General features: G+C 35.5%; 1 protein-coding gene across 4 annotated transcripts in view; it reads left to right on the top strand.

Annotated features, from left to right (window-relative positions):
• PRKD1 (protein kinase D1) overlaps window positions 1–21,120 on the top strand; it is a 128,961-nt gene that overhangs the window by 49,819 nt on the left and 58,022 nt on the right. For all 4 annotated transcript variants that reach the window (XM_027709344.1, XM_027709369.1, XM_027709354.1 and 1 more), the window contains exon 2: window positions 17,577–17,715. In XM_027709344.1, coding sequence (XP_027565145.1) covers window positions 17,577–17,715 — 139 coding nt within the window. The remainder of the gene's footprint in view (window positions 1–17,576; window positions 17,716–21,120) is intronic.

The following is a 21,120-nucleotide window of genomic DNA, read 5'->3' as shown; positions in this document are numbered from 1 at the left end:
CCCCTGCAGTGCTGGAGGAGAGGGTAAAAATATTGGGAGCTGGGTGACATGAGGGCTGTTAGGTGGCATGTGGGTAGTGAGCATGTAACAGTAGATGTTTGTGTTTGGAGCACCTTGAATGTTCAGTATTGGGCATGGAAAATGCCGGGTGGGTATCAAACATAAAGAATGTAGACCAGAAGTGCCCAGCTGCAGCTGCTCTGGCTTGGTTTGGACTCTAGTGTATTGTCAGAATCCACAGGCCATCCCTATTCCTTGTAGGGGGCACTGAGAATTCATGGCTTGCTGCCATACTCAAGAAAAATGCATATGATCAGAAATAAATGGATTAACCGCCAGTATTTTTGAGTAAAAAAAGAAATTACTCCTTTTTTTTTACTTGTCACTTTGCTTGCTGCCCTTTTCTTCTGCTGTGAAAGAAGAGGTGAGGATGGGGGGAGAATTTGAAAGTTCAGACAACAAAACAGTCCTGTTTGTTTTTTTTTTTGTCTTGCTAGGAAAGGTGACTGTCTCACCTAGGAGAAGAAAATTGATGCAGCTTAACTGAATAACTAGGTTTTAAAATGGTGATGAATGAGGCTGGCTGTGTTGGTTCCTCTATTTTCCTTTCATCAGAAGTTAGTCTACTGACATTTTTACTCCACATTTGTATGGTCACAGAGCTTACGTCACATACAGGTTTCTTCGACTATGAACATTAGTGCCCATCTTCCTGCTTCTGATCTATTCCAAAAGACTAAGGCAGCCCATGAAAACTTAGTTTTGTATATTCCCTTTTAATATCTGAGGTCTTGCTCACTTAGCTGCTGGCAATACAATCTCCTGCTCCCTGCAGACTTGTAGTTGCTAGGATCTTTGTGTATTAAGTGTCTGTCTTTTCACCCCCAGCTGGCTGGGTTCCAAATGGCTGAGACTTCAAGCAAATGAGATTATTTTACAATGACTCATTTGTTATTAGAACTTGGAAGGGTTTCTTTATATGTTAGATGAAGGTCCGAAAAGTTTTCTTAGTTTGAGACAGCTGCTTATCCCCTGGCAGGAACAGAATTTTGACTTTGCTTGTAGTGCTCTTCAAATGTTGTGGTTAATGCCAGAGACTTCAGTTTCTCAGTAAAAGGCAGGAAGCCATCATTTCCTTGCTGTAAGCAATATATTTTTAATATGGTATTCTGTATGAAAATACCCTGTGAACCAGTAGCTTCAAGGAAGTGATTCACCTTTTTGTTCCGTGTAAATTTCTTTTCTGCATCTTTGTAAGTTAACAGTTCTGACTTTAGGTAAGAAAAGAGTAATCTTATTTCTTTATTTTGTGTCCTTGTTTAAGCGATTGTTAGGATGATGACTCTAAAAAAAGAAAAAAAATTCTTAAAAGTTCCAGCATCAATTGTGGAACACATTTCTGCATCTGAAAATTGTAGCACTGCACAATAAATTAAAAGTGCATTAAAAAAGCACAGTTTTTTAAAATAGAGTTTGCAAGAAGGCAGGAGCCAACACTTGAAATTAAATATTCAGAGATGTGATTAAGTGAATATGTTTTCACAAAAGCATTTATGATTTTTTAACAGCAAGAGAGCTTCAATCTCAATAAAAAACAATAGGGAGGAACCTATTTAACATCCAAAATCAGAGGGGCGGAGCCATGAGAAAAGTTCCAGTTCCTTGTCTCTGAGAATAATACTGTCAAATGTAATTTCCATTGTAGGAGGAGAGGTGAAATTTAGTGAGTGTGAAATTCTCTACTGGGAAATTTAAATACTTAAGTAGGACTGTATGGGAGTGGATATTTGAACAATCAAACCCATGCAGGAATTTGGGGTTGACACTGTGTTCATTTCATGTGTTAGATATAAGATTTCTAAGATGCACATCCCAGACACATTAAACTCTAAGGCAACTTTTGTCTTGATGTTTAAAAATATTCTTGAGGCAGATAGGTCTGACTGAAATTAAACTGTCAAATAATCTGTCAGTACTAGTTAGATGGGGGTGGACATGTATTCACCCACACTGAGATGCAAATACTTCCCTTGTGAAATGTGACAGCTATGTAACGTTGCAGAGGAGCTCTATACAACAGTTCAGGATTTAAAATGGGGAAGTATTTATTCAGCTGAACTTACACTTGGAATTTTAGATAATCAAAAAGGAAAGTCACAGGAATGTGACACAGAAAGGAACATTAAACTGTAGGAATGTACTTTATGTAGTTTTCCTACTCTGAACTGAAAGCAATTTTTTTTCTTCATGTCTTCCAGAAGAGTTGTAGATACAGACTTAAAAAGACTTAAAAGGCTTTCCTCATGTTTTAAGTCAGGATCAGCTGTATCTGCACTCTTCTCTGTCTAACCTGTTCTCACAATGTCCAGTGATGGAGATACCACAAGCTCCCTAAAAAGTCATTGCCAGTGTTAAACTATCCTTTATTCTTAATATTGAATGTTAATTCCCTTTATATATACTCTTTACTGCCTGTCTAAAGGCAGAACTAAAGACTGTCAAAATTTCCTTTGGTCTGTCTTCTTTCCCCTGGTCATTGGTTAGCTCTTTAAATCTTGCGTTTTATAATGCATTCTGCAAATTTTTTTCTGGTGCTGGTATTGGATCGTCTTTGGACACACAGAACTAGACTGAGTGTTACATTAGAGGTCTTGTCAATGGCCAAATGAGTGTCAGGATAATGTCAGATACCTAATGTATTAAATACCTCTTTTGATGTTCTGAATCTGAAAAAGAAAGATGCTCTGAGAGAAGTCCCAAGAAAGCTGTTAGCTTTCTCCAATTTAGCCTGACAGTGAGTGTTGTTGCAGATTATGACATTATGATAATTTGTTCTGATATTTTTTTGTATACGAAAGCCATAGGAGTCATCTGAATTAACTCCTTTTCAAACAAAGTGCCTCTTTTAGAAACAGAAATCCAATAATATCGAAATAGCATGAACATATTGATTTTTCAGTAAGATGCATAGATTTTTAGATACTTAAATTAAGCAAAAAAAGACATTGGGCCAGCAAAATAATTGTTGTGTAATCTAATTCTACATAGCCTCAGCTGTCAGAAATTGGAACTTGCAGTTTCTTTGTCTGCAAGGCAGATAAATCAATAGATAATGAGCTTTCACTTTCTAGTACTGATGCTTATCAAAAACGATCAAATCACATCCTGGCTCGCCTTTAGAAATTAAACAGTTTAATCCCCTGCTGCCATGTACAGGAGACCATGTTTCTTAGTTCCTTAGTTATTCTATTATTCTTCCTTGATTCCTTTCTCTAATGGCCTGGAGAAATTTTTGAATTTAAAATTTTTGGATTTTAAATACTAGGTGTGGGTAGACTTTCAGTTGTGGTTGCATCAGTGCCAGAAGCAGAGGTGGTAAATCCATATGCTTTTATACTGCCCAGTTTATGGCAAAACCAATTCATTAAGAATGCATGGTCATCTAATTACCCACTACATGAGCTAAATTTCATTGTTGCTTTTCAGAATAGAGTCCCTGTTACATCAGAGCAGCTTGTATTCCATGTTGCCACGTGTCTAATGTAATATTTTGCAAAGTCTGAATCTGTGTTGCTGTTAAGCTATACTTGTGCAGTCTCCTTGTTACATTACCAAGTTACCTACTTTTTCCATTAGCCAAGGTAAAATAGTAGTACTGTCCTTCATGTTTGCATTTGTTCTGTTACTGTGAGAAGTCTACATCTCTGTGTCCCTTTATAAAGAGCAGCATATTAGTTTTCCTCATCTTGATTACTCCAGAACCCAACCATTGACTTTTCAGCTATTTCAATTTCGCTTTAAAGTTTTTTGGACTTGACAATATGACTGTGCAGTTTCAGTGAGGCCTCTTCAACATCCATATCAACTGATGTTAGAATGCAAAGTGTTTAATTAATAATTCCCAGTAATACCTTTTCCCAAAAGGGGAAAGTGATTGATAAATATTTATAGGTGGTAGAATTGCTAAAATTCTTTTTGTTCCTAAAGTATTAGCAAAACTTTTAATGTCCCTTAAGTATACTGACAGTGACATTTCCACATATCTTTGGGCTTTCCTGACTGGTTTTCTATAACTCTTTAGTTTCTATTTATATCTGTTGCTATCAAATTTCTGTTTCAAGCATTGTATTTCTATATGTACGAGACACACACTTTAAAGCTCCTTTTGCAACCTGGCAATTTCTCTGTTTAATGCATTTGTTTTTTTGAAAGCAATTAAAAAAATAATTCTCCTTAAGGTTTATTTGCATGCTTCTCTTTAAATTATTTTCCTTGTTTTGTCAAAGTGTTTCTAGGTTCACAGAAGGCTTAGACATATGTTGAATCTTTATGCCTCTGTGTGTGATAGGTTTTCCTGCAGTGAATAAATGTAATTAAAGGAAGTAGTGGTTGCAGATGGAACCACAGCAGCTACAAGCACTTCTGTTAAGAAACAGTATTGCTGATAAAGTGTTTGGGGAGGAGATTTTTATCTCTTAACTCTCCAGTTTCTGCTGAACGCCCATAACAGAGACAAAAACTTTATTGTGATCTGCTTGTGATCCCATTTGCCTTTCAGTGGTTTCCATTTCTTTACTGATCCTAGTCTCATGATTAGAACTGTGTTTGTACCGTCCACATTTGAAACTTTCAGGTAGAAAGCCCTGGAACCAAATGGCCTCTTCCTGAGTATTTCTGTCTAGAGGTGTATATATCTCTAGTATTATTATAGAAAAGCTGCCATTTTTGTTGTGTTTAAAAAAGAATAAATCATGCTGTTTTCCTATCCCTAAACAGGTGTTTGGCAAGGAAAATCCTTTTGGGTGTTGTGGACAATGAATCCCAAACTTCCCATGACATGGCTTACTCAGAGCTACAAAGCATTGCTAAATTTACATAAAACAATATTTTACAGACATTTTTGTCCTAATATTCTTTACTTTTGTTCTGGACAGCTTCCTCTTAGTATTTTGGCTTTCTAAACCACACCTGGAATTTGGGATTAATGTGCGTAACATAATGTTATGAGTTCTTATTAAAAGTTAGTCATCTGACACCCAATACAGACCTGGTTCTAGTGTGCTCATGCTAAACTGATGTCCCACATGAGCACCCTCAGCCTTTTCTTCTGCTATAATTCCCTCCAGATTATATTCCTTATAGGATTAGAGTGACAGTAATCCTATTACTTTGTGTTGTCTCTTTGTCCTTTATTAATAAGGATCCTAGTTATTAATAAGTGCAGGTAAAATTGACAACTGACCAAGGAGCAAACTAGTTATTAGTACTAAAAGCTGAACCAACGGGCTTCTTATGCATTCACATTTCTGTCAAATTCAGTAGAAGAGAGCCCTTACCAAGTATTTTTCAAATGACTCCTAGTATTTTTCCTGGAATATAGAATTGATGTTGGGAGTGAATGAAAGAGTAATTAATTTTCAAAATATCTCTTAATACTTTACTTAAAATTTGAGGGAATTCTGCTTTTTCAGGAGGAAACCACGTACTTGGGAATTCTTTATTTAAAACAGTACTCTTGATCAGAGCTATTTTGTTTTCTGTTTCTGTGAAAAAAAAAATCTGTCTTTAAGCAGTTATGTACATTGGCATCTATCTTGAAGGAAATTAAGTCAATTTTGAAAGCAGAATAGAGGTATAAAGAAGTGCGAGTGATCTGTAGATTACTAGATCTGTCTAAATCTCTTATATCATACACAGAAGCTTTGACTGTATGTAAGTAGTTTATGTGTTGTGCAGTCTGTGTAGTCTATTGAGTGATTTATGTGACTGGTGACTGAGTGTCCTGAATTGATGTAATGCTTGGTCAGAGATAGCTGAAACGCATCTGGTGGTGGACTCTTGCAGAAATGGGGGCTTGGGCTTTGTTTGTTTTTTCTACTTATAAAATAATGTATGGAATTGACTCTAGAATTGGTTTCTTTTCATCTTTCTGAAATTAGGAATCTGTTTTCCCAGATGTAATATATGGCAATAGAACTAGTAAGGCTACAGCTTCAGAAAGTCAATGCTTGTGAGCAACGGACTTTTCACTCATGGTCTTTAGACTTTTTTTGGATTAAAGGAAATAGGAGAAAGATTTGATTTTGTTAGTGATTCATCATCTTGTTTCTGCCTGTTTCAGTATGTTTGCTGAAGGACATGAAAGTTTCTGCTCCATTTCTCAACCTCCTTGGTGAGAAATCCAATCTGTTTGTGAAGTAGCTACATAAATGGATGCCTGTCAACAATTTGGCACTTGTCACGTTCTTCTCCTAAACGTTTTACAGGAGGCTCCATAATTCTGCACAGGGGTGGACAATGTTGGGCTGCACAGAGAACACGTACAGTAACTGCGCGAACCTTTCTGCTGAGGTTCCCCTGTTGTCTTAGAGAAACGTGGCATTAATGGATTGACGTTATTTAGAGCAGTGCTCCCAAACTCTCAGCATGAAACAACTGAGAAGACAGAAACTGTTAGTGCTCTCCCTCAGTGCTTCTGCTTGTGAAAGTTCTCAGGGAAGTTACGCAGCATATGCAGATATGGTAGATGTAACAATGTTTTTGCCAACAACAACAGGATGCAAAGACCAGTTTATCTTTTGAGTCTCATTGTTGTGGTTTAATTATTATTACTTTTCTAAATGTTTCTACTGAATTAACCTTCTAATCTACGTGATAGAGCAGTCAGCTACACAAGCGTGCTTTGATTTGCATGGCACCTTAACTTTTAGAATTTTTATGTGACAAAATTATTTGAGTGTTTTCTCAATTTCTGAGATATTGAACTTTTTCTTTGCATCTTCTTGATGCTGCATCATCTTCATTGCATTGAAAGCTGTAATAGAATATTCACAAAATGCTGAAGAAGTAATAGTGAAAAAGATATAACTCTTGGAGAAGATGGATTACACTTAAAAGACAAGGGCTGTTTTAAATTAAAGTAGTCTGTTAATGAGAATCAACTTCCAAGACATAATCACCATATTTTTGGTAATCCATCACATGTGGTAATTGAGAATAAAATGCTTTCATAGAAGTTTCAGTGAAAAATAAATCCAATCTTTTTAATGGAAACAGAGATAGTTATGTTGGTGTCCTGTGGCAGTACAAATAAAGTTACACTAATTATGCTAAAGTTCTCTTTGTTTGAGAGAGAAGTATTATTATTAAAGATTTCTTATGGTTAATCGCATTGAGCTGTGGTGGGTTGACCCCAACCAGCAGCCACTTACCAGACTCGGTTCAAGAGCAGTGAGAGAAGACTCAGGACTGCTTGCCCTGAACTGGGAGTTTTTAAAGTCTGCGTTGAAGTAGTGTGAGTAATATGATGTATACTCAGTATTTTTGTCAGCAAGCAATTTGAGTGAGAGAAGGCAAGCCAACATACAGCGGCAGGAAGCATAGGTAGCGAGAGAACCTGTTTGTTTAAAGATACTATGCAAAGGAAGCAATTCCGGTCCTGAATAGCCACAGGGAACAATCTGTATTGAAAAAGGCTGATGAAAAGGTTGTTCAGAGTTCAGGCTCTCTCCAAAATAGCCATGTTCCTATGTCTCACCGTGGCCATGTGTTTTCTTTTTCACAGATACTTCTGTGATGGAGCTCCCCTGAATTTTTGCTTTGTGGATCTTCATTGTCCGAGTCAGTGTGTGTGGGCAATGTACTCTGTTCCTGTTTTGAGAGAGATGAAGGAATCTTACTTCTGCAGCAGATCACTGCTGCAAACAGAATTAGCAAAATATTTTTACATAACAAAATATTTGTTATCTAAAATATTGTTTACATCATAAAGAAGTCAGTAAGAAGTTTGCTCCTTTCTGATGGCTCACTTGGAAACAGCTTACTAACTTCTATTCTGCAGGCAGCAAGTGCTTTATAGAACATGTAATGAATCAAGACTTGTAGTGAAAAAGTAAAAAGAAAGTAAATAAGGAACGACACTGCCCACAGTAAAGCATTAAGAAGCTTAACGGATGTTAGGAATGTATCAAATGGTAATGGTTCTCTGAAGTTACCTCTAAAAATATATCTATAAAATTAAACCTAAGTGAGAATACAGGCTCAAGCACTGGCCCAAAATCACAGAAACTTTTCAGTGGTTTAACTGCATGCTTCCTGATACATTTTGAACTGTGGCACATCACATTTGTGCAGATGATATCCAAGTGGTTTGGGTCCTAGCACTGTTTAAAATAAGCAGTGGGAATGTTGTCTCCCAGCATCTGAGGAAAGGGGTCAGCGGTGTGGCAGTGAGCCATTTTTGTGCCACTTAGCTATGGATTCAGAGAATGGTTCCTGGCTGGTATATTGGGTATATTCTTGGTAACTTGTCTGTTTCACTTAGCAGTTAGATTGGAAGCAAAACTTTTAATATTTTTTTAGGAATGCAAAGGCAAGATGGAAGCAAAGACCTATATTACTCTTTCCATTTACCACTTTAACCCTTGTAAATCTGGGTCCTTGCTGCTATTCTCAAGGCTCACGAGACAAAGTCTTTCCTATGCCCCTATTCTAAGTGTATATTCCTTAGTCTGGTCATCTCTCTTCCTAGCCCATCAAGATTTCTTCAGTCGCACCTTTACCTTTCCATTGCAATATATTTGTTCATAATCTGTCTCTCTGTATGTGTGACAAATGGGCTTGACCAGAGCCTGTCTTGAGTAGTACTTCAACGTAGGTAGTATCAAGTTGATCAATTCTACTTCTTATATTTTCTGACCCTTTTCTTTCCTGTATAACTGAATCTGATTTCCTGGGGAAAATAAAATAAGGAAAGAAAGGGAAAGAAATAGCAGTCTCCTGCCTATCCTTGCTGTTTGTCTGCCTGGCAAGTGCAAATGCAGTTACTGGAAATGTCTAGAGGGAGTCACTATTTCTGAGATGTGTTAAGCACAGCATGAAACATTCTGGATTAAGGTGGAGATACCACTGCTACTGGAGCAAGCTGCACCTTGTATTCTTACTGAGATATTGCTACATATATTCCAGATAGCCATAGTGTAAACTTCTATATAAACTGCAGTGTTTGTGTTAGTTTGTAGTAACTGTAGTGGTGTATATGAGAAGAAAGTCTTTGAATAATAACTGGTGTTTCTTAACAACAAAACCATGGAGTCTTGTGGTATTTTTGTTTATGCATAAAAGAAAGACTAATATTTTCATGATATCCTTGTGCTTGGTAAATAGAGCCTTTTAAAAAATCTCTTGAGTTTTGCAAGTGAGTTATTAGTGACTGCCACAGCTAGGTGAAAATATAGACAGTCCTCTTGGCCACAAATTGGCTTTTCAGTTTCATGATTTTTCTGTTTTCTGACCTCTGCAGAGAAAGGAAATTCTGACTTCTAAAAATAAAATACTTTGTTATTTTAAGAATATAAAAGAAGAATGTTTAAGTTTGGTTAATATGATTGTTTCAAAAGTTCTGTACATTTATATCTTTATATTAAACCAGTTGTATCAATGTAAGACCATTAATTTATTTATGCACATATTAGGGCCAGTTCAACAATCTTGTTTAGGTTAGGTCAAGGTTACTTGTGGTTTAGCAAGTTAAGTCAACAAACATTCGGTGTGACTCAGCTTCTCCATATGCTGTGTGAAGACATTGTTTATCCCGCAGACTTTAGTGTGCTGGATCATTATCTTTGTGCTATGAAAGACTTCCGGGTTTTATCAAGGTTCTTGTTGCAGTTGCTGTATGGTAATCACTAAGGACTTCTCTAAGTGGATGGCTTGTAAAAAGCTAACTAATTTGGAAGAGAAAAACAGTGATCACTAAAGATGATGTAGTTCAATTTAATGTTAAGGAAAAGGTCATCAGGGACTGAAAAAATCAAAAAGACAACTCTCATTACTTCCTAGAGTAAAGCAAGAGAAACTAACCCTTACAGGAGATGTGCAAAATTGTAGTAACATACAAAAAGACAGAAACAGGAAGAGGACTACTTTTTTTTCTTTTTCACTCTTAGCACTGAGAATCTATCTACTTGTATGTTACAGAAACATTACAATTTTATTATGTTCAAAGAAGAATTTTTGCAAAATTATCATACCTACAGACTTTTTTCACTTTTGGGTTACATTAATAATTGCACTGAAACCATCATCAGTGTTTAGAGTATGTATTTTCCAGTTTTTCCAGATAAAGTTCTTCATGTGGAAGAAATTTATTTCTTATCTGTTTTTCGTTTGAGATACTTACTATGCTGATCTTCCAAATACATAATTATTAAAGCAAACTGATGAGAGAGTTGTCTCACTATAGACAGTCTCACCTTTCCTTTAAGAAAATTTCTATTTGAAATTTTGTTTTACCATAGCAAAGAAGAAGAGTGAATAGGTTCTCCATTCAGATAACTGTGTATATGGTTTGTTACTAATTTTTGAAAGCTTCACAATTCAATTGCAAAATATGTTAGCATTTAGCTATATCAGGTATTCTAAAGTTCTGTAATAATAAAACCATTTGATTGTCACAGTAAGTGGATAGAGTTTTACGTATGACTAATCTTGCCTTTTGTCAGTTTGTCTTTGATCCTTGTTTTGAGAACAACTGTTAATAGGACAGTGTGATTATGGATGTACATAGTTCAGCTTGTGTTTGCATGTGGAGGGACATATGCCATTGAAATTATGACTGGTGCAATGGATTAAATGAATTACTGAATGCTTATAATTAGGGGTTCTAATTATTGAAGTTTGAGTCTGCAGGTTTCTTGTAGTATCACTTGAAGGCTTTTTTAATGAAAATCCAGAATTTGCATAATCATTTGGCTTCTGTATAGTTATTGGAGAAATATTTTGGTGGATTTTCTTGAGATATTCACAGTTGCTAAGGGTAAAAACACTGCAATGATTGCCTCTGTTTTAATATCTGCTGAGGAAAAGTTAGTGCTGAGGCTCCTTTTGCCTGTGTTTTATGGACAATCTGCTGCCATAGTGCTCACAAGCCGGGCAATAATAAGTTATTACTTGACATCCTGATCAGCAGTGTTTTTCATCCGAAAAAGTGATTTTTGGAATTTTTTTTAAGTCTTATGGGTAGATAATGATGACGTAATATTTTTAGAAAATGAAAGAAGCACACAACTCGGTGTGTGCTTATTATGGGTGACTTCAAATGGTAGTGTTTCCTCTTTTTAGCATAAAAGCTGCTACAATACAAATTGTAATTCATTTGTAATAACTATGAGCAACAGTAATGAAGCTATCTTCTTAACAGACTATTTAGTTTTTAATTTTTAAGTGGACAAGTAAAAAAATAAGTTGATCCAAAAACATCTTCTTGCTAAAACTTCAAACAGTCCCCTTCTGCTATCCCTGAAAGCAGATTTTGAATGGAGATGATCTCTAAGCTACAAGTTTTCCTCATCAAGCTGTCTGAAATCAATTTGACTCTACTGTGACAGAAGTACTTGTCTATATGAATGCTATTTTACACTAAAGACTGAAACTGTAGCCTGCAAGCTTATGTGTCTGTTTATAAATAGTCACACTGATCAGTACCAGTCAAATCTTAATTCAGTGAAACTTTCCAGGACAATCTTCCTTGAAGTTTTAAGCCTGGTAAATAGTCAGTGTACTTACTGCCAGAATTTTGTTTCTTCATGGGAGCAGTTAATTTTTTTTTTTAATGTAATTGTCAATATGATGAAAACCAGCATATTTTATTTCCATTGCTGCAGAAGAAATGGAAGATTAGACAATACTTTACTTTGAGAGTAGTAGTTGTTTATATGTGGTATTACCTTTGCAACAGTTTTCTGACAGTGTCTTCTAATATGGTATGTTACAGGCTGCTTGCCAGTAATATAGAATGAGGGAATAATACTGAGCTTCCACTATAACTCTATTGGACTGATATAAACATAATAATGAATGGCATCTACACAGCAAGGCTGGACAACATTAACTGCTCTTATAGAAAATATAATACTTGTTCATCTTCTTAGGATAGGTTTATGTTTTAATTTAAAAAAAAAAGTATAAGTTACCTTTGATTTTGTAAATTAATGAGCAAAACTTGTGGATGCATAATACAGAGTGTCTTCTGTATCATAATAACAGTTTTATTGAGAACAATCATGCCAAGTTTAGCGCATTTTTTTTAGCTGGTATCACTGTGGATAGGCACATGCAAGATTTAACATTGCTTGTGGACAGAGAGACTTATATGTAATAAATAAGTAAATAAATAAGATAAAAGTTAGTAATACACATTTAGCCATACTTCTGATCAAAATTCCCCATAGTGAATTTTTCAGCATCATAATCATTAGGTCATATGAAGTTACCTACTTCTTTCTATCCTACCACAGAAAGTTCAGCTATGAGGTTCCTGTCATTTATATAATATATTGTTTTAAAAACCTCTTCACTAACAGAGGTTCTCTTACTCTTACCCTTACAAAGCTTTCCTTGTCTCCAGTCTAATTCCCTGTATTGTATTGCTTCCTGTTTTTTGGATTTGCTAATCCGTAATGTTGCATGCGGAGGAGAAACAGATTATTCTGTTCCTATTGAGACCAGTCTTTTATGTATTTAAAGACTGTAATTGATTATGCCCTGATCCCAGACAGCGACTGCATATGTCTAGGCTAAAGAACTTTCATTTTTATGGAGGATTTATCTAGTATGATGTCTCTTCCTAATGGTCTTACACATCTCTCATAAATTGACCTTAAGTAGCAAAATTGAAAGTACAAATTTGGAAAACAGAAATAAGGCCTTAAAGGGATTCACATTGCACATTGGATAGTCTCTTCAATAGTAATTGCATTCCTTCTTATTTGTATTTTCTTATAATATTTTTTCCTAGGTCGTTTTATTAAAAAATTAGCTTAGCTTTTCCAGAACTCCAGTATTTATAGCAAACAAAATTTTCAACTTATGCTCAGAAGCACCAAACCTTTCACTCTTAGACCAAGGGTGTTGTCCAATGTTTCTTCTCTCTCCACTGAAACGTACCTAATAAATAACAACATCAAGACTGGGGATAGACTTGTGTTAGTACAGAAATTTTGCTAAATTGTAAATCTGGAATCCAGAATTTTTGGCAAGTGATCATGTTAGAGAGCTGATATTTTTATTTAAATAAAAGGGGGCCGAGGGGGCTCATTTGAAATACACAGCCAAACTGTAGCGGTTTAACAAGTTATTATGCCATAAAGGTCATTTGTCCTGTTTCACTTGTAAACTATGCACCTTAGATTGAACCACACTGAAAGCCATTTAAGTAATACATTCTACTTCACACTTGGAGTAGGCAAACAAGTTGTTTATGGATAGTTGTGATGTCTTAATGGCTACTGATGACTTCCTAAGCACCCAGAAATAGATCCTGTTTCTGAACCCCACATAAGCAGTTTTACACTCCTGATTCTTACAGAAATTTGCATTTCCTCATTATGGCAGTTACAATGACCATTTAACTCTGGTAATTCCACTTTAAGCAGCAAAAAAGGCTTTTATTAGCATTGGGGAATTTAGCTCCAATACCATTGTTTCCTTATTTTGTCCTGTGTTTAGCAAAACTGAATGCTATTTATAATGTTGCAGTACCAAGCTTTGTGGCTGTTTTTTGTTTACTTTTTCTGTGCAAATCAACATTATTGTTGGCAGGAATAAGTTTAGCTGAGGGAATTTCTGTCATTGTTGCAACAGTTGGTCTCTATATAATGTTTGAAGAATCACACCATTGAAATTGCTTTCTTGACATGAAAGTAGTTTATCTGGAGAAAACTAATTCAAACACAAAAAATAATTATTGTACATAATTTATCAAAAAATGTTGTGATTGAATTTACTTTTTTCTGCAGAATATAATAAATGATACCTCAAGATACACATATTTATACACACATATGTAATATGTGTAATATCTCAAATACTTTTTTTAGGTAGAAGTGGACTTGATTTGAAAAAAGCAAATGGAGTGGGAATATAGAGAGAGAGCAATCAATCTAAGTCATAATGAGTTTAGAGGGAAGTGCCTGTGGTATCTCTGAAATCAGTGAAATTAGAAAAATCTTGCAGTGTCTGAAAAGGATTAGCAGTGCCCATTTTGAAGGCTGGTATTTCACTGCTTCTGTAAAAGGAAATTATTATGAATGCCATTAGGTTTGTATACTGTGGCAAGATAGGAAGTTTTTGAATTAAAATTATAACTCCATCAGGATTACTTTCTCATTAATGTTCTAAATTTAAAATGTTTAAGAGAATTAGAGTCAATCTGCCGCTGCCAGTGGCACTGGGATGAGGGAAGAAGTGCTTGTTCAGCCGTGGAGCCTGGTGACGCAGACATCTGAGTGGCTCCAACAGGCTTTTAGGTTCGGCTCAGCACTACTGGGTCAAACATTGAATGACTCTGTTAGACACTCAGGTGTCAGTGGCTGTGTCATCTGCTATTACCTAGGCTACATTAGAACCAGTATGCATGCAGAGTGTAATTGCAGTTCAGGTTACATCTCCCTTCAAAAGCATTGATTCACTCCCACTTATGCTTAATGTAAAGCAAATTTCTTTGAAAGCTAAAGCAACTATTTTACATCTGAGCCATAATTTAGTTTGTTCTTGACCTAGAGAAATGCTTTTGACTATACTTTGAATAATTTATTGTTTAACAGAATTTACGAAATACTGCCTTGACAATTAAGGTTCTTTGGCATTATTTGGCTTAATGCAGTTTTAATATTTACTGCATCTAAAGTATGGGATACTTGAAATATTTCTTCACACTTGGAACTGTGGGAGAAAATGTACCGTTTCTCAGAAATTACTGATGTTTACTATATTTAGGAGTTTATTTCAATTGTACTAGAACTTGAAGTCTCTTATGTCCTTTTTTCTGTAGTTAAGACGATAGAGGATGTTATTGATTTAGCATGAAAATGTACCTGTGGAGTAACATGAAGATGCAAAAAAATTATCCAAATATGGCAACATTTATTTACCTCACTGGTTATGTCATTACAAAATGTGACTTTTGGCTGGCTAACAACTCTATTAGAAGTGGGGTCTATATGATAATTTTACTTTAAATAAACAAAAATTTAATTTCTGTCTTGATTATTTTATTCTACCTGGTGTTGCTTCTGTAAGATTTTAATGTGGTAGTGTATGTCTTTTACAGAACTTTCATTACTTTACAGAAGAATATGAAAGTAGAAAGAAATGGCTTTACCCCTCTTTTGTCCAGGACAGAGTTAATTTTCTCGCAGTTGCCATGAGAGGGGCGGAGCCTGGAGCCATGTGGGTTTGTCTAGGTTCTATACCACCCACATAATTGCTGGGGATATGTGGCTTTGGGTGGAAGAAAAGGGGAACATGATGCAGGACCACTGCCATTTTGTTCCTTGTTTCCTGCGGTAGCAAAGGAGTGAGCAGAGTGGGGGGGGTGGTGTGGCATGGACAGTCCAACTTGGGGCGTTTGTCCATCTTTAGTTTGTGTTGGCTCAGACTTGGGAGAAAAATGCCGGCGGTAATGTCCACCATTTTCTCCTTTGTCTTTGGAAGCTGTGTGGCACTGGCCACAATAACATTGGGTTGGTCAGACTTCTGTAAGCATTTTTTGCATGTAAGCACACTCTTTTATACACTGTTGTTATTAGTATTGTTGCTGTTACTGTTTTTTTTCCTTATTTCATTGCTGTTTTTCTAGTAAATTGTAATCTCAACCTGTAATCTCTGCCTTTTTGGCCCTTTTCCCTCTTGAGTGGGTGAAGGGAAAGGAAGCAGCTGCTTGGAGCTTGGTTTCCAGATGATTTTAAAACACAACACCCTCTTAATAAGAAAAAACATGCATAAAATTTTTATAAGGCAACAGACCACATTTTTAGAGAGCAAGTTTTTGGTCTGTGTAGAGATGGTAATCTTCAGTGAGAACTATTTTGAAATATGAGTTAAACATGACATGGTAAGCCATTTTAAGCTTTATGAACATGGTAAAGTACATCTCATTGTTAATGTGACATGATATGAATGGTTAACTGATTACTAGGAAAGTTTTAGAAATATGTTTCTCTTTTATATATGTGATTGCAATGCATGTTCAGAAGTGCATGTATTGGTGCCAGCCTTCTCAAAGTTTGACAATAGATTGCCAACTCTTTCAGTTCGTAATTGGTGGATGATAAAGGTGCTCAAGGAAACAGACTCTCTCATATCATATGATCTGTTGATTTTTAATGTGGTGGATAGTGGATGTGAACCAGATTTGTGCATCTTTAAACATATGCACTATAGCAGACTTTGCAGATATTCTGTGAGTAACTCCTATGTTTTTGAGAGACCAGAAATTCTTTCTGTTCATTGTAAAACCTGTCTGAGTAACTAAATTCACTAAATGTTTTTTTTGAGGCAGGTAGTCTGCCCAACCAAGAATTAGCAGTGTGTTGATATTTACTGTATAAGCTGGAATAAGAAGACAGAAAAAACTTCAGACATTTAGATGTATTTCATTGAAACCAGAGATCTGACTATTTTTTTTTCTCTCCTCTTTTCAGTACATGCTTCAAAACTTAGAAAAGGCATAACTTTTTTTGGGATACTTGGATAGATTCCAAAGCTTCCAGTAATCAGTAATGAATATATTTATATATAAAAAACACCAAGTTCTAAAGTACTTTTTGTTGGGTTCCTTTAATTCTGCATTCTGGAAATTATACTGCTGAAAAGTATAACCTCAAAACATGCCAGTTTATGTCTTGAGCTATGGTTATCATTGTCGTTTTTTCACCGCATGATGATAAAACATGGAGTAGTGCATTGATGTTGAACTGAACAGAATGTTTTGTAACAGAAAAAGAGTTTCTCAGTTGTGTTTTCAGAACAAAATCTTAGTTCTTTAGGCTGGGAGCATGAAAAAACTTTCAGTAATTTTTGTTGTACAGGAAAAAAAAGAAAAAAAAAGGAAAAAAAGGGAAAAAACCAAGTTACCTAGATAATAATCTCCAGTTTTTAACCTCAGAATTTTTAAAAATCTCTTTTAGTTTAAACAAGATTTAATCTGATTTCAAAGCTACAACTTCTCTGCAGTGAAGTAAATGATTATGATTAAGTTTGGAAGCATTGCTTTATGTGCCTCATAGTTTCAGTCTCAAGAAATAGGTATTTCATAATGAGCTGTCATTTAGGATTGCATCTTAGGCAGAGCTGAAATATATTGCTTTTGGCCTCAAGGCATCTTTTTGGCAATTGTTTGGGGAGAGATCATAAAATCATGGAATAATGTAATATAGACTAGAAGGGCACTCCATAGGGCATCTGCTCCAGGAGGGTCTAATTAAATCATCTTGCTCAGGAGCTTATGTTTGAAAAAGTTATTAGCAGTGGCTAAGGAATACACTTATTTCTCTCTCATTTCATAGTGGATACTGCCTTGCTCACAGGAAGACAAAGGCAAATGAGCTTTCTTGCTTAGGGAAAAAACATTTTCAGAATATAATGATAAATATTTTCATACATGAAAAAATATGTATCCTATTTGGTACTAGTCTGACAAGTGGTCCAGTCTGTCCTCAAAATTTCATTATACATTAATTGTGGTGTACAGTTATGTATTTCACAGCATAGTAAATTCTGATGGGTTTGTATTGCAGTTTCCTGAATGTGGTTTCTACGGAATGTATGACAAAATCTTGCTCTTCCGCCATGACCCTACCTCTGAAAACATTCTCCAGTTGGTGAAATCAGCTGCAGATATCCAAGAAGGAGACCTAGTTGAAGTTGTCTTATCAGGTAAGTAAAAACCAATGAAAATTACTGTCATGCTTTTGCAACTGAAAATATCCACAGTAGTTTTCTCCTGGTTGGATTTTGACCCAGCATAGGTGCGAGTCCATACAAACAAAATTTCCTTTTTCTTGATTCCTCTCTCAGATGTATATAGGCATATTATGCTCTTTTTTTTTCTGTTGCATTGTATACTTTGTAAAAACCTCTTTTGTCCATATTATTAGTTAAGCAGCAGGTTAATGTTAATAAACTTTTACTTTATGTGGAGTGCCATGAAAATATCCACTGGAAATAGACTAATTGCTTTCTCAAAGCTCTGCGTAATTATACCTGCCAAGACTGCTCTGACTCTTTACATGATTTATTTTTTAAACTTACGAGAGTAAGGGGAGAGAAAAATTTAAATTCTAGGTGGGAATGAAAAAAAAAGTATGTTTTGTATGGACAACTGTCCCAAACAAGTGCTGGATGCTTCATGTACACAACTATTGATTCTATGAAAGGTATGGAAGTTGAAAAGGTGGAACAAAAGAGAATAGCTATTTAGGACCTAGGAAATAAAAAAGTCAGAGGGAACAAGTTCATGCAAAGCCAGGGAATGAAAGTTGTAGTCTGAAGGTGACTAGCAGGTGAAGGGGGATTTGAGAAGAGATGTAGTATGAGTGAATCATGAGGTAAAAGGCCAAATTTTGGAGGCAGTCAAATGGCAAATGGATTTAAGAAGCATGTTTGGCCAGCAGAGTAGCCATGAAGAATGGATTGCTATAATTGAAGAAGGAAATAAATACAAATTATGTGACTGGAATGTAAAGGAAGTCTGGGGATGTAATAAAGCGTCAGTAAGACTTGTCAAAATCTTAGATGTAAGATATGGGTTATGTGACTAGGATTGATGCAGCGTTTACAAGGACATGAAGTAGAGTGAATGCTGGAACTGTAAAGATGTAGAGATGTTATTTGACAAATAAAACTTGGAAGATGGCTGAAGGGCTGTATTTTTGCAATTGGAACATGCAGTTAGAGCATCTGGAAAGATGCTAAAAAATACAGAAAAGCATATGTCATATGAAAGTAGAAATTGAAGCTGTAGAAGAGTGTAGGATTAGTGAAGAGAGGCAAAGTCTTAATGGATGCTGAAAAGAGTGGAAGAAGTAAGAGTTAGGTCACATAATCTAAACTAACTGAGCTTTTAAATATAGTTTTCTTGTATAGGACCCTATTCCATACTCTTTTATTACAATAGGAAAAACTACAATAAGGAATAATGCAAGTCATTCCTTAAGTCATTATTCATCTTTTCCGTATCAGGAAACAATTTTTTCCCTAAAATATACCAATTTTCTTCTTATATTTCCCACATAAAGTAATCACTCTAGATCAGTAATTATGATGCAGTGAAAAAAAGTTAGCAAGGACTTCAGTGCTTTATTTGATATATTGTTTATTGCTTTTGAAATGGAGACCATGTATCTTCTAGTTTGCCAAAATTAGGCAAGTAGCTGTTTAAGAGCAAAGGACAGCCAATGAAACTTGTAATATGTCATGACCTAACTGATGGTATTATTCAGATGTCTTAAATTATACAAGAAATTAAACATACTTCCTCTGTAAACACTTAAGAGCATCAGTGTCCTCCCCCAGATGAGCCTTAACTAAATGCAGCAATTCATTTTCACAGACAATTTCTGTGTTATGTAGGGGAGGATGGTATTCCCAGTTCTGCAACACTGAAGAAGAGAAAGAACTGTATAAGCAGTCTGTAATGTGTGGGGAATTATTCAAACTAATGCAGGCAGTTTTTATTGAAAAATATTCAGACATAGTTTCAAATTACCAAGGATTTTGGCAATAGTGCCTGTCAAGTTACCTGTAGATGAGTTCTCACTCATTTTTAATTAGAAGAAAAAGTCTGTCTAAATGCAGGGCCATAAGAAATCTTTTACAGGATGATTAATAATATACAATGAAAAATTATTTTGAAGGGAGAATAAACAGGAGAAAACAGGGGAAATTGACTTTGAGCACTACAGTGTGTGATATTGAGCACTTCAGCAGTGGGAAGGACAAGTGAAATGCAATATATGTTCAGATGCATATATTGAACTGGTTGAAGTGTTTTATTTCTAGCCTTCATTATAAATTTCTAAACAGAATATGCATTCTAAAGTTCTGTAAATGCATGGTTTATTATAGCAATTGTTCTTGAATGGCATATCTGAAAGAGACAGTAGAACACAGCGTTACTGCTACAGCTTTGCTGCTGAAAAATTCCTTGTGCTTTGGGTCAGCATCCCCTGAGGCACTTATATCTGATGTCAAAAGCTGCACTATTGACTGCCTTCATTTTTTATTGCACAGGTCAATACTGGGCAGAGTAGAGAAAGCTGAACTGTTAGTCCTAGTTACTACAGGGTTATACAGTCAATTCATATCCTAGTAGTATGCATTTTCTAATTTTCATTGTAGTTTACTTAATAACAAGATTTTTTTTAAAAAGGCTGTACAACCTATGGTGTTTTCTTTTTTCTTATTCCATTTATGTTCTTGGAAATTTAAAGATTAAAAAATGTGGTCATCATCTGGTTTAGAGCTTATATTACACGTTCTTGAAAGAGTTGAAAATTATCTGCAAAAACTTAAAGTTGCTCACTGTAGCTGAAGCAATTTAGTCCATTTTAGAGAAGAAAATTGTACCTGCAGATGTCATGCTATATAACAGAAACAGTTTGTGTTAGAGATTTCTGGTGAAACACAAAAAATTTATTCAACTCAGAATGCAGCACCTGCTGTGCTTTCTTATTCCCAATGAACGTTATTACTTGCATTTTGCATTGGAGCAGTATGCAGTAGGATTTTAATAGAGTGCAAGAATCACATAAGCTGCTGAAAAAATGTTGTGTGTCTGTCTGCTGACTGGTCTGGAGGAGATAAGCACAGGCTGTTGCAGTCAGGCAGATAAATTGTGGTTCAGTGCCAGTATAGATTCTGGCATTTTGGAAGTGAAAGGACTGGCATTATTGTAAGAGTGGAAGCAAAAGGATGTGTTGAGTTACAGATTTGGTCAGCTGCACATTAAAAGAGGAAAAAGGAACTTTTGTTATGAACATTAGTAGCTCTCATAAATACAGTTTTATTTTAACTTCTTATTTTCTTCCTTTTATGTGTTTGGTTTTTTTTTTTAATATCTGTTTGAACACTTTGTTTCAGTGACTACATGGGATTCTTGAGAGTATTTGTATAATAACATGGGGACACTTGAGAAATCTATTAAACCCGTGAATTTATATGTTGAATGCATTTGGTTTCTTAGGCTGCACTCCTGGGCATTCATTGAACAGTACCGCTAATACCCTTCTGTCAGTTATGTACAGCTTACATATTTCTGTTTTCTTAGCTGTGCATTTTCTA

This window comes from Neopelma chrysocephalum, unplaced genomic scaffold (assembly GCF_003984885.1).
Source record: "Neopelma chrysocephalum unplaced genomic scaffold, ASM398488v2 Primary Assembly neopelma1_24, whole genome shotgun sequence".
NCBI lineage: Eukaryota > Metazoa > Chordata > Aves > Passeriformes > Pipridae > Neopelma > Neopelma chrysocephalum.
This window is presented reverse-complemented; position numbering and strand designations above follow the sequence as displayed.